Source organism: Nipponia nippon, unplaced genomic scaffold (assembly GCF_047370975.1).
Source record: "Nipponia nippon isolate SJK-2023a ecotype South Korea unplaced genomic scaffold, ASM4737097v1 scaffold_7, whole genome shotgun sequence".
In the NCBI taxonomy this organism is placed as follows: domain Eukaryota; kingdom Metazoa; phylum Chordata; class Aves; order Pelecaniformes; family Threskiornithidae; genus Nipponia; species Nipponia nippon.
The window spans coordinates 48770927-48785094 of record NW_028262391.1 but is presented as its reverse complement, the minus strand read 5'-3'; the positions used below and the strand labels follow the sequence as shown (position 1 = coordinate 48785094).

The 14168-nt window shown below is 45.9% G+C and overlaps 1 protein-coding gene across 1 annotated transcript in view; it reads right to left on the bottom strand.

Annotated features, from left to right (window-relative positions):
• CMIP (c-Maf inducing protein) overlaps positions 1-3867 on the bottom strand; it is a 140055-nt gene extending 136188 nt beyond the window's left edge. Inside the window, exon 1 of the mRNA XM_087740165.1 lies at positions 2941-3867. Coding sequence (XP_087596291.1) covers positions 2941-3237 — 297 coding nt within the window. The 5' untranslated portion in view covers positions 3238-3867. The remainder of the gene's footprint in view (positions 1-2940) is intronic.
• Positions 3868-14168: the final 10301 nt, after the last annotated feature.

Sequence of the window (14168 nt, the reverse complement as noted above, 5' to 3'; positions counted from 1 at the left end):
AATTATTATTCTTTTTTTATTAACATGGACTTATTTTAATTGAAGCAGTCACTTGTGATAATGTCAGGAAAAGCACTTGGTAGAGAACATTCTTTTTTTCCTCCCTAAACTTTGCTAAAATAAGACGGCCTAACACTTGTTCCATTGCATTCTTGCATAGCGCTTCTGCTATGGAAAGCTATCTTGTCAGCACAAAACATGTAACTGCCTAATTAAACAACGGAAGTCGTTACCTCTTGCAAAAACCTGTAGGTAGGGTCTCATTATTCACTTGTATGTGGGCACATACAGCATCTACCCGGGGAAAAAAACTGCAGATGAATAATCCACACACAAACTAATGCTAAGTCCGATATTGCAGCCCATGCACTGACAAGTAAGAGCTTGAGGGGAGAAGACTTTAATTCAAATATATGTCTCAAGTGACAATAAAAAGGATAGAAAGTGCCTAGGACCAACAAATAACTTATCCACTGTACACAGGGACATAATTTGCCGGATCAGGATTTAGCTGTCATTACAACTTTTGCTTTCAATTGCAAAACACAGTGATATTATTTCCCTGTTCAATTTTATTCATGTTATATAGAATGCAGTAAAACTCGTCACGCCAGAGGATTTGCAAAGGGATGATGCGAAGATTAATTAGTGGCTGCTCATAAAGCACCCTGCCTGTGGAAAGCCCCATGTGTAAAAACGACCTTGTTATCAAAGTTGTTGAGTGCTGCCAGTGCTCACTGTCAATGGACAGTATGGATATTTTTCCTACAGCTCTTGAAAACCAAATTAGTTGCATTTAAATATCTACCTACAGTTTCAGGAGGTTTTGGCATTGAGCCTGTACCCCACTTCCATAAGGGGTGGGGGTTAAGCTACCATGCATTCTGCTTAAATCACATCTTTTCAGCTTAAAAGAAAGTAAAATCTAGATATCATAGAACCAATGTCTGAAAGATACCTGCTAAACGTACCCATACATTCAGGCAACAAGTGAACGCGGATCTTATCCTAGTGCCCTAATTACTCCCTGGAAACCAAAGACGCTACCTGAAATAACAAAGCACAGATATTTCTACGAACAACGGTATTTACTTGCTGAGTTAGCGCTGGAAAAAAATGATAAGGCGCAAGACCAAGCACGAAGAGCACTGCTTAACAAAATGGAGCCTGCAATGGTACGTACAATGTCCTAGTATCTTCTTGCTATTTATATACATAAAATAATTAGGAATGAGAACACCTCAACGTTAATTAAAGCACAACCCCACAGGATTTTGGAAATTTTTTCAGAGATGGTTTCTTTGGTGACAGCTTTGCTAGCAAGCAGAGTTTGACGTCTCCTGTACAAACAGAACTTCATGCCTAGTATTGCCACACTGCAGAGATTAACGTCTGAAGCACGATCGTGCCTCTCTCTACCAGTATCCTCCTCCTCTGCTCAGAAATAATCGGCTATGGATACTGCCGGGAAAATGCCTCATCTCCACTGACATTCAACTTCCCCTCTATGCTGATGGTATCTTAATAAAATGAAGAACTGCAAAAACTCCTTGTGCTCATGTCTTTTGGGGGTTTTCTCCAGCAATGCTTGACCGAGTCCTCCTTCTCCCTTTACACGGTAGTTCTATCAAAGAAAGGCAAATATTCCCTTGGAAACATCCTCGACAGCCCGGTGGAAACGGTAAGCAGAGATGTCATTGTGGCACAAGAAAGAGCTCCGTGAGAACAGGCAGCTGGCCTACCTGAAGGTTAAAGTAGCTCCCACTGAAAACCTGCTTTGAATACTCTACAGCAGAGCATGATGCAGGAGAGGCGTTTACACACGCTACGTCTCCACGTATCAAAGTGTGAAAAAATCCAACCTCCGAGTACAGCACAGACTGGATGAAACCCATTTAAATACACCATTAACAGAAATCCACACAAAAGCCAATCCACTCTCATATGACGAGTGTCCTATAGGAAGGCCAGAATGAAGCCATTGAGAAAAATGAGAGCTTTCCATATAAATCAAAAAAGGACACGATCGAAGTACTGAATGATTAAAAATCAGCGTAAAGCATGCTTTGTGAGCTGTGTTAATAGCTATTAGACAAAATTTGGGTGTAGTCACATCATATACTATACGAATGCTCAAATAATACTGGCCATGAAATTTTAAGAGGTACGTGTAAATATAAATCATATTTTTAAAGACTGTATCCGTCTATTGTACATCTTTTGTACTGTTGATATCACCACCTTGCATTTTTCTCTTGTATCATTTTCCATTAGGAAGAAAACCCTGAAGGAATCTCCGTATTTTACGATCACATCGTCAGTGTCTGGGCAAGGTATGTGACCGCCAAATCAGCGCCCCAAAACCAGGCCTAAAACAAAGCAGAGCAAAGACGGTGCAAACCCCAAGCCTTCGCTCTCGAATTAAAAGCATCCTCTGCCTCCCTCACCTCCAACTTGGCCAACGTGCCAGCAGATATCTGCCGACTTTGGTTTCGGATAGAAATGGCTCGCTGTGGCGATTTCATGTCGGTGTCATGTTGAGAAAAAATTTTAAAAAGACAAAAAAGGCAAAAAAAAAAAAAAGCCATAATAATAATAGAGGAAAACTAGACTTGCTCGCAAAAAAACCACCGAAACTGCAAAATTAAATATCCCTAGGATTACAAAGAAGGAAAAAACAAGCCCCACCGGCATTCCGGGATTCTCCCAAGCCGAGCCCCCCTCACCCCGACCCCCCGGGGACCCCGCAGGGCCGGCAGCACGGCGGCAGAGGCGCGGGCATCCCCCACCACCACCCCCCCCGGCCCCGCAGCGGCGGCTCCGGCCCCGCAGATGCCCCGCGGGGCGGGGAAGCCGCCGGGTCCGGGTCCGGGTCCGGGTCCGCGGCCGCGCCGTGGCCGCCCCCCGCGGCGGTGGCGGCGGGCCCGGCCGGGCTCTTACCGTGGCCGAGGCGACGCTGTTGTCCGCCAGGGTCAAGTGGTGCGGCTCCCACCGCCGCAGGAACTTGGAGGTGAGGATCTTGCTGAGAAACGTCCGGGGGTGCCGGATGACACACACCTGGATGTCCCCCTCCTGCAGCAGCTTGTACCTCATGCCGTTGCAGTGGAGCAGGGCTCTCCGGCACGGCGCGGCACCCATTTTATTCCCCTCGGGAGCGGACATCTCGCCCAGCAGCGGCTTGCTCTCCTCGGTCTGCCTGCGGTCGCTGCCCCCGCCGGAGCCGCCGGTGCGATCCATGGCAGCCCCGCGGGTCGGGGGTGGCGCTCGGCGGCGGCCGCCCGGGGAGACCGGTCTCTACGGGCGGTAGAGACGGGTACAACCAAATAAAATAAAAAATAATTAAAAAAAAAATCCAACCCCCCGCGGCGGATTAAAAAAAAAAAAACAAAAAACGCTGAAGGGGAAAAAAAACCTGTCAGAGAAGATGGGGGAAGGGATTGAACCGCACCGGAGGGGGGAGAAGGGGGAAGGGGGGAAAGGGAAGCGATAAAAATCCTTATTCAAACTTCAAAATCCGCCCCCGGCGGGTCTCAGAGCGCCGCGTCCATGCTGCCGGGCGGGCGCCGGCCGAGCGCAGGGTCGGCTCCCGGCGGGGGCGGCGAACAAAAGCCGGCGGTGGCGGCGGTGGGGGCTCCCGACGGCGGCGGGGGCTGCGGGGCGTCCGGCCGCGGTTCCTTCCTTCCCCCCGGGGCGTGTGCGCGAGAGCGTGCGGCGGCGGGCGCGCGTGTGCATGTATGTGGGTGCGGGTGTGCGTCCGTGGGTGCGGGGGTGTGTGTGTGTGTGTGTGTGTGTGTGTGTGTGTGTGTGCGCGCGTGTGGGTGTGCGTCCACGCGCGCCGCCACCGCCGCCGCCGCGGGAGGAGGCGGTGAGAGGAGCGAGCGCTGCCGACAGCCTCTCGCCGGAGCGGCTGCGGGCGCAGCCGATTGGTTCCGGAGGGGTCATGTGCCGCCCTCTCTGACGTCAATGGCCGCCCAGCGCGCGGCCGTTGCGCCCCTCCCCTTCTCGCTTCTTCTCCTCACAGGGGCCGCGCCGTCCCCGCTGTCCCCCTTCAAGCTCGTCCCTCGGCGGAGAGCCCCGCCGAGGGACGAGGCTGAAGGGTGGACGGCGCCGCCCGGGAAGGGCTGGAGGTGTGCCGACACACCTGGCTGGCCGCCTTTCCCGGGGGGATGAGGGAGAAGGGAAGCGATACGTGTTACAGGTTGAGTTTTGAGCGTCTTCACCTCAGCGTTAAGCTCTCGGGGGTGCAACTACGGCAGAAAAAGGCGAGGGAAGCCCCAGGCTTGGTCGCTGTCGCTTCACCAGTGGCTGCCACTGGTGTTCCTTTTCTTCTGGTGTAACGGGGGTACTGGGAGCTGCTGGTCTCCCCTGAAGCACCAGCGCAGGAATGGCAGGGGTCGGTGTGCGAGCCCAGGAGGAATGGCGCCTTGCTAGTACGGTGCTGAGCAGGACATTGAGTATCCTCTCATCGCCCACCAACCAGAACAATTGTTTACCAAAAAAACAAACCCATAACGAAAAAATGAACTCCCTTCCAAGACCTCTAAACCGCTTAACAGCTCGGTAATGCTGTGTGCAATGTGGGTGCCATGTCAAGAGAAATGGTACCATTTATACTTGCTTTTTCTCAGCAATTTTAAAGGTAGCAGTAGAATTTGAATCTCATTTCCAATTTCCTCATTTGAACAACCAGGTTGGGACCAACAAAAAAATTACATTTCATATAATGTGTGCACATGCCATTAAACTGTGGGACTCATCGTAGCAGGTATTGCCGAGGTCCAGAATTTAGAAGGAATTTACAGGGCTGTTTTACTTAATGAGAGCAAAACCTTCAGAGAAAGTATAAACCTTCATGCTTAAAAAGTTTAAGCTTGTCTCTGAGTGAGTTTGGGAGAGGGATGATCTGCTTTGTGACGAGCCGACTGTTTCACAGCGTGTATCTGCGGCTGGGTTTCTGGCGGCACCTCCTCGTGCAATGGTTCTCAAATGAGAGGTCGCGATGCCAAGTGAGGTGCCAGCAGTTACGAGTGCAGCCGTGAGCCCGCTCGAGAAAGCTCTTCCGTCGGGTACGTTCGCATCACGAGTCGCACAGTTTACCTGTTGGAGCGGTGAGCTGCAACTGGAAGGGTTTGGGAGCCTTTGCCATAAAGCCTTTTGTAGTGGCTGCTGTCAAAGACAATACAGGACTGGCTGGGCCACAATTGCTGCGAGCACGTCCGTCACGTGTGTTATTATAGAGCTGTTGTGTTGAAATAGGCTTGCATTTGACAGGAGAATTGCTGTTTAAACACTTTCAGGAGGGAAGGTTTCTGCAACCTATCAATTACTAGCAAATTCGAGGGATACTTTTGTTGCATGTTAGCATCAAAATTATTTATAAACAGCTAGGAAGTCTCCGGAGTACTCCTAAGTACCAGTTTATAGAACGATGCACAGAATTGCACAATTTGGCTAGGGTTAGAAGACAGACATTCATTTAATGACATGGAGAATACAACAACAGGAAGACAAAAATCTGTTTTATAGAGGTTCAAGTTGTCAGTATCTCATAGCCCTGGTAATTATTTACCTCCTGAACTTAAACAAACTGACCGGTCATTATGCACTAAACATTACAGGCGGTTCCCACAGAGCTCTGTATACCATATACTGCTAGGGGTGAATGACGCATGCATTTACACTGAAATAAAACCAGGTCTACTCATACCTGTAAATATGAGTGGATCTGCAATAAAAATAATAATAATAATAAAAAAAGAGGCTCGCAAACCAAATTTTAAAGGGACAGCTTTGTTTAGATGTAAGCTTTTTACTGCAGGAACTGTCTGTTTCTAGGAGTTCCTAGGGTGCCTGGTACAAGGGAGACCTGTTCTTGTTTGACCCGAGGCACTGTTCTGGTACAAACAATAATAGTGTCAATAGTAGGACTATGCACATACGCTCACCTGCACCAACACTTCACTCGGCGAGAACTGCAACCAGCGTAACTATTTTGGTGAAAGTTTGTGCAACCCAGCCACCTGCTCAAACCACTGCTTTAAATCTACCATAATTGTCGTCTCTGAGAGCTGCTGGCCAACGGGAGGACAAGATGTAAAGAGTCTGGTGTTCTTAAGTGCATTTCCTGGCAAACTAGAGCAGATGTTTTCCACTCGTGTTCCACAGAAGGTAGCAAGAAAAGCAAGGCTGGTCTATAGCGGTCAACCCATGAGCTACCTGAAAGGATGCAAGCCTCTGCTGGAAATCCACCGTTCGAAAGCATGGAAATCCATTGAGCTACTGCAAAAGCACAGCGCATCAGGCAGTGCCGCTGCTAGCCACCCTGTCAAGGACAGAGGTCCAAATCCTCGGAGGTGCGCTGCATTTGCGGCTCACACCGAATCCACGCTCTCAGGCTGCAGGTGTTCTCTCTGAAGTAAATTCAGCACAGAACGATAAGATCAAGGTATGAAATCTCACATTGCCTGCCAGAACGGGGCAACCGAAAACCCTGTCTAGACAAGTGAAATTGAAACACACTGCTTGCTGCTCAGCTTGCCAAAACGCACGTTAGCCATCCAACCTGCAGTAAATGGCTGGTATGTGACCCAAGGCTGAACGTGTCAAAACCAACACCCCTTCCTGTGTCCCTTATAAATTATACCGAGGAGAAGTTGGATGAATTGCATTCCCAGCTTTGTGTTTCTCCAGACTTCCTCTTCTGGCTCCATGCAGACCCGTAGACATCTCAGGTATACATGCTTGGCAGTATTTCAAGGTGGTGTTTGGGGATTGCTGCACATTTTGTTTTTCTCCCCAGAATCTAATTTTTATGAGCAAATCCAACCAGAAGTTTCTCGTGAAAGTGAGACACAATCATTCATTCATATAATAAACACTGAGGAAATAATTCATAATAAATAGCACAAGTGAAAATGTACCTCTAGCTACTCACAACGTGCTTATAGGCACGCTATCAGTTTTGAATAATTCAAGAATTTGTGAGGCTTTCTATGAAATACTTCATTTCTGTGCTAGAACAGAAATGCAGGCTTTGGAAATGAAAATTGAGTAGTTTGTTTATTATCATTGATATTACTACCAAGTAGAAGCTCTTTTAAGTCAGGGCCTGTAGGTACAGGTCAAATTTGAAGGGGGAAAGAGAGAGAGAGAGACATATCCTACTCTGCAGAAATATCACTGCAATTGGACCAGAGCGAGAGTGGGGCTGGCAGGGAAGCAGGCAGTGGTTAAGATGTTTCCTCCAGAAGAGGGGTCAATTCAGATCCACCTGCCAGTCCTGCACCCTGCTCCTGAGCATTTCATTTGCACTTCTTTGTATCTTGCTCTTTCTTATTTTTCACTGCCATTTCATAGTAGGTTTTGTAAACAGAAGCATCACTTACGGAAAGACACCGTAGCCTGGAAAAAGGGATATCCGCACCATGCAGTTTAAGACAGACAGACTTCTGGGTAAGCGACAGAGGAATAGGTTGAAACTTTTTTTCCCCTCCTCAAAACTAGTTCAGTTGTGATCTGTATTATTCAGAATATTCATCTGCTCAGTTATATGCCTGTAAAACCAGGAAGGCCCATAAACACAATCATTTGCAAATTCCAGCTGGGACTCCAATCTTAAGAAAAAACACTTTTCACGCATTTCCAGCATTTGGTCTCTCGCCTGTCTATGCTCAAGTCCACCAGGTGTTCTGCAGAGGTCATTCCTGGGTGCCAAAACAGAAGCACTGTCCTGACGTACCTTCTGAAGCTGGGTAACACCCACTTATAACCACATCTTAAAACAAAACCAGTGTGATATTCTGAAGGCAAAGATGACGGCAATTTGTGAGTAGCGCTCAGTGCCAATAGCACAGGTTGCATAGCAGTGGGGGGCTTGGAAAACCCACGAGAAAACTCTTGAGATGCCAAAACCTAGGCAGGAAAAAAAGATTGCCTGGAGGTGCCTTGCTTGAGAGTAAATCCGTGCAGTGGCATTATCTGACAAGCTGTAGGAGGGGAGTAACGGAGCAGCTGCGGCAAGGCCAGGGACCAACATAGAGATGCCTCAACAGGGGCTGCGCTTACCAGGGGAGAGAGCACTGTCCCCAGAGGGGCTTTGCTGGATGTGTAGTATGCTTTCAAAGGGAAAGCAAGAAAAAGGAATAAAATAAGCCCTTACTCCACCTTTCAATCATTCCTAATTTATTTTACAGAATCTGTTACGGTATTAACAGATGTTTTGGCAAACTCTTTTCCCAGTCAATCAAAGAGGGAAGAAAAGAAATCTCCTTTTACTATCTCCCGCTGACATTTTCTGTTGGAGGCTGTAAGGGCCTACCACATTCGTGCTTTCTGTAAAAAAAACCCCGCTGCTCTTGTCTGCTCAACATGTTCCTGAGAGTTGTCTGTACAGAGATGTGAGATACAGCTTTTCCAAAGCAGAGAAGCAAGCGCCAGGAATTCCCAACTTGTATTCAATATCGGTTTAGACTCTTACACAGCAGCTGTCCCTCTCATCTTTGAATCCTCGATGCATATTAGAGATAATGGACCTTTCTTCCCGTATTCACAGAGGTGCTGCGTGGATTATGGAATTCATTAGTCAATGCTTGCAAATTGCCACTGTTGACTCAGAGCAAATTCCTGCTATATCAGACTCACTAGTCAGCTCATTTTCATAACAATGCTGTATTGTTAAAAAATACTTTAAACCCATTCTTTAGTGAAACTGGGGAATACAACACATTCAAGCAAGCATATAAAACATAAAAGAGATGCTGTATCAGTAATGCTAGAAGCCCTGCATTGAAGTTTGTTTAAATTAATCAGCATGGTGGTGTTAAGAGGATTCAGCAAGTCATAAAACTTGGGAAAACAGAATTGTTTCCCAAAAGGAGTGATAGCCATGTAAAACCTAACTAGATAAAGGTTAAAGAAACCCACCCTGCAAGGAGCAGTTCTGTAGTTGCCCCGAAGGGAAGGAAGGGCTTGATTAGGGCACCATTGATCACAGACCCATAAAACTAAGACTGCATTTGCAAGCATCTCTTTCCCAAATTTCTCATCACCCACTTGTCCTGAGCTTAACATCAGTTTTGGAGGATGCCTCACAGGTGGAGCAGTGAGAGGGAAATCAGACTCTGATGTGAATTTGTAATTCTCCCACATCTCTGACATTCAGATTTCTACTGTTCTGAGGTTTACTCAGTCGCTGTGGCCTTGTTTTCCCAGCTGATGCACATTACACTACGGGGCTAACTGCGTGCCACGCAGACTCTGGTGACAAATACATCTTTGATTCCTCGCTGACATAATGCACACTTTTGAGTGCATGATGCAGAAATCGTACTTTTTTTCTGCCTGTCATCATCAGATGTTCTGATGCAGGGGGATGTAGGATGAAGCTGGTGGTATCGATTGCTAGAAGGAGTCTGCCATCTGCTGATCTGAACAGCACTCCGGTCTGACTTTTACCTGATCTGGTATCAGTAGGATGGAGTACTATACAAAGTAGGTAAAATCTGTCTGAACAGAAGCAGCATTAACAGACTTGCTATGGTGAAGGAATTTATTTAAGTGGAAAGAGGAAGTCTCAAGTCTGTAATCTCAGGTCTAAGTCTGAATTGGACAAACCGAAACAAAGAGGCAACTAAAATAAACAAACGAGTAGACAGGAAGGAAATAAGGAGAAGATACAAAGAAGAGGGGGAAGAGCCTGAAATTTCTTTTCTGCTTTGCTGCACCCGATCAGAGAGTGCAGCTAAGGTATCAGCTCTCCTTCCCCCGCATTCACCCTTCTAAGTGACAGCAGCCCTAAGTGGTAAACTTCTTCCCTACGAGCCTCTACCTTCTTCTGGGGCCACCCACACGCCCAGACGTGGAAAAAGCCCTGGAAAAAGAAGAGCTGCCAACAAAATTCATCAGGCTGCCATCTCTTTTTCCTTTAGTCCTCGCTGCCATCAAGATGTATGTAAAAAACCGTCCTTTGGCAGGACGCAGTGAAAAGTCACCATTTCCGCTAGACTGTCTGCATTATTGTTCCCACCCCCAGCTAATATTTCCTATTTCATCAATAGGTCACATCCTACCAGGCATTCCAAGTTGCGAGTGCTCGTCAGTCCAAAATGCTCTATTAGCTCTTAACATGTATAAAACATTACCATAAGATAAATAAGCATTAAAAGTCAAAGGGAAACAGGATATGATGCAGAGCTGTGAGCTTGTCACAGTAAGGTGAAGTTTCCCCAAAACAGAGGAAGAACAACTAAGAAAGAAAAAGGTAGTCCACAGAGTGGGGAAGTCTGTCTTCACTCACTGAACCAACACACTGGGGAAGTGAAATTAGAAGGGGACGAAATGCTGAAAGACTTGGATTATTTTTTGAAAGACCAGGGGGAGAAAAAAGGCAGAATGGGAAAGAGCATCAGGTATTGGCAGGATTAGTATCCACAGATTCTCTGGTGAAGAGGTGTCATAGAGGAAGAAAGAGAAGATAAAATAACATTCTTAATTATTGTTTTTATTATTAAATTCCTGTGTTACAATTGTTTCAAAACAGTGTTAAACAAAAGGCAGCTGAAACTCTCCCACTTGTCCTCAGTCTTTTCCTTACCTCAATATAAGCAGGGTTAGGAAGCGAAGTATAAACTCCCATCTGATGACAGCGCCCATCATCCAGTGCTTGCGGCTTTGTTGTGCTGAGCACCTTGTAAATACATCTAATGCAGTCCTTGACCTAAGAAAACAAATACAAAGGACAGAGAGAAGCATCAATTTAACATAGTTATCTTTCAGGATTTATAGATTCCCAGATACGAATAAAGAAATCGGCTGTTTGACTAGGCTTTGGTAATTACACACCCTGTAATTTTGACCTGTCCATCAGCTGAGCATAGCTGATTTCCTGGAAGTATAATATCCTTGAAGGCTTTACAATCCCAGGGGAAACAGAAAATAAGAGCATGGCAGTGACTTGCTTAGGACGGTGCCCGGCTGACACACAACAGAGCAAGACGATGACAAATCCAAGAAAATTCTCTGAAAAGAACAGCCGGTCAGTGATGGTAGATTTCACCCACATGGGCAGGCTGTACCATATACCTAGAAGAAATGCATCCTACATCATAACCAGGAAAAAAAAAAAAAAGAAAAAAATCATGCATATAGCTTTGATTGATAGTGCCCAAGACTGTGGCTGACCACAGAAATCAGAGTTTCTGAGCTACCACACTATTGCAAAATCGAGGCATTTTCTTTGATATATAAATTTGTCTTTCAGTGTATAAGGCTATTTTTCCATAATACGAAAAAGAACTAAAAACAGTACATCTTGATTGAGCTTTTCTTTGATGCTGTAAAAAGCTTTAAGATACAAACGCAGAACAAGCCATTGTAGGAAAGAGCCACCTATGTAGCACCAGCTCTTGAAGCTTTTAGTAAGACCTTGAGAGTGTTAGGGATGGTACAGCTGTTAGTGAAAAACACCTTGTGAATTGGTTAACTCCATCAGCAAATTGCACCAAGGTAGATATCAGTTTACATTTGTTTACCACATCCACACAGGTGATGGGAGGAAAGGGAGGAGCTGCACCAGGGACTGGATGTAACATGGGCAGCGTGGAGTTGGGCTGGGTTATCATTACCAACAGCAGCAGAATAAAGGCATTCTGTGTCTCCAGATCTTGTTTGTGAGTACAGACGGCCGGGGTTTGGCCTCTTGTTTGTCCTGCAGCCAAGAGCAAAGATGATCATTGCAGTTCTTAACACTATCCAAATTTTAACAGTGAAACAAGAAATAAAGAAAACGTTGGGTGAAGTTAGCAGGACTGGTGCACTGGGTAGAAAGGTGCGAACAGGGATCATGGGGCCGCTTTAACACCTTTAGAGGCCTCATACCATGTAACTTATAACTCAGTGTAAGCATATTGACGATACAGGTGAATCCCAGGGTTCAAGGACATCTAAGGAGATGACAGTCAGCTTAGCAGTAGTTTTTAATGAGAAAAACCTGCATGTGGGCCAGGAAAGACAGACATTCAGCCAGTTTGCTTCATGCAGCTGGTTCCACTACCTTATATCTGTGGGCAAAATACCTCCTTAAATGGGGGTGGGGGTAACCAAGTACCAGCCCTTAATGAGCTACAGTATTTCCTAATGCCCCATACTCTGAGGACAATGGGCATTCAAGAAAAAGTCCGTTTAATACATTAGGAGCTGGGTTCTGGGAATAATTCTTCCCTTGATTGTATGCAGGGAATTCAGTTTGCTTTTATGTCTTTTAGAAAGAAAAAAGGAAGATAGGGCTGCCCAGAGCAAGCAAAAGAGGCAGTTTTGGGGTGCAAGTTCCAGGAATCATTCCTTGCCTGGGAACAGGGGATGATTTCAGGAAAGACTGCTATGCTGTTTTCCCACTGATTTCGATTATGGAAGTGTATGGGTTCACACTTGCTAGGCAGCAGTTGCCATTTCCTAGGATAAGCCAATTAGTCCAAAAAAGTGAATAAAGAGATATTATCACCTTTAATATCTGGTGCTGCTACTGCCACCGCTTTTCCAAAATACTCTCCTGTGGGCATTAAAGTGATGTTTTCATTTATCCACCAGTAAAAACGCAGCCTTAACCCATCTGCCTCTCCCCCTGCGTATATATCTGGGTAATTTAATAAATGCTTCTGGGTTTTGATTTACGTCATTGTATCTCCATATAAGCATGCCTCTGTGAGTATGCTGTTGGTTGTCTGTGAGCGTTCATTGTTCACGCTTTGTGTGTGTATGTCTGTGTGTCTGAATGTGGTTTTGTTTAAAATTTTTCCCTAGAAAAACCAAGGAGTCAGACATTTCATGAGGTTGTTAGTTAAAACCAAGGAAAGGAAGGAGGAGACAGTAAGGGATAATTTACAGAGAAAAAGGGGTAGATTTGGCTACAGTTAATCATCTGCCTCAATGTTCACCGGAGAAGATGGGGGAGTTCATTCCAGACATTAAAATGTCTCAGGGGAGGATCGTGTAGATCATGCTGGAAGAGAGATGGAAACAGTAAATTATCTAAAGCCTGACAAAGTGATGGGGCCAGATGTCACCTGATCCCAAAGCAAGGATAAAACCAGGGAGAGACAGCCTTCCCAAGGTAGGCCCAGGATTCCCTCGGAAACTGTAAGCAGAGAAACTCTATGTAGAGACAGGGAAAATTATTTCTAACCCCTATCAGTGAGGTGGATCTCTGGGATACCAGATTAATTTTGAACCCGTAACCTGGTTCCAGCTGCAATTCCGGCTCACAGGGAAAGGCATTATTCTGAGTCAGAATGCAGAACAAAAGAACATTAAAATCGAAATAAGCGCAGAGTTTCCCAACATGCCAGCATCCCTTGAAAAATAAGCCTTAATAATGGCCCAGGAACACTTTCATAACATGAATCTCCTCAAACCAACAGCAAAAGGGTTCGGATGGATTTTCCAGCCCCGGTGCCCAGATCACTTTGCACACACAGCTTGTTTTCCTGCACTTGAACAATCGCGGGCCTGACTCACCACCCCTTCGCTGCACTGTTTGGCCCGTTCAACTGCAGCGTCAACAACTGAACCCAGTGGCACCTCACCAGGGTAAACACGGGGAAGCAGCAGTGGCCCTGTGTACAAGACGATGACATTCTCCATTTCTAACAAGAGAAACGTAATTCCTATTTTGGAAGCTGGTACACATCCTAAGACCGCAGATACAGTCACTGGATGTGTCTTGATAATACCAGAATCAGAAATTTTTGGCATCGGTGGCCAGGTGTTCAAAGGACAGCAAAGCTGCTCACACCAAGCTTGTATCGGCCTTTGTTAGCCAGACACCGTGAACATGAAAATGTTTGTACAGGGAAGTGCTGGGTATGTTACCTACGTTCTCCGTGACGTTTTGGCTGTGATCCAGCATAGTTCCTGAGAAATACCTGGGACATTTTCTATATATCTTCTGTTTGCAGAGGGACTCCTACACAGCACAACTCTTCCCAGCAGTGCTATTAGAGACGAACAACATCAGCTCTGATTGTTGCATGCATTTCCTAGAAGAGGTAAAACAAACTGAGGAAATTAGGGCTTATATCCCCACGTATGATCCTTCAAATGAAAACTACTTAAGGAAAATATTTTCTGCAACAATTTTCTCTTACAGAGAAAAGCATGACTCAGATTTTGAGACA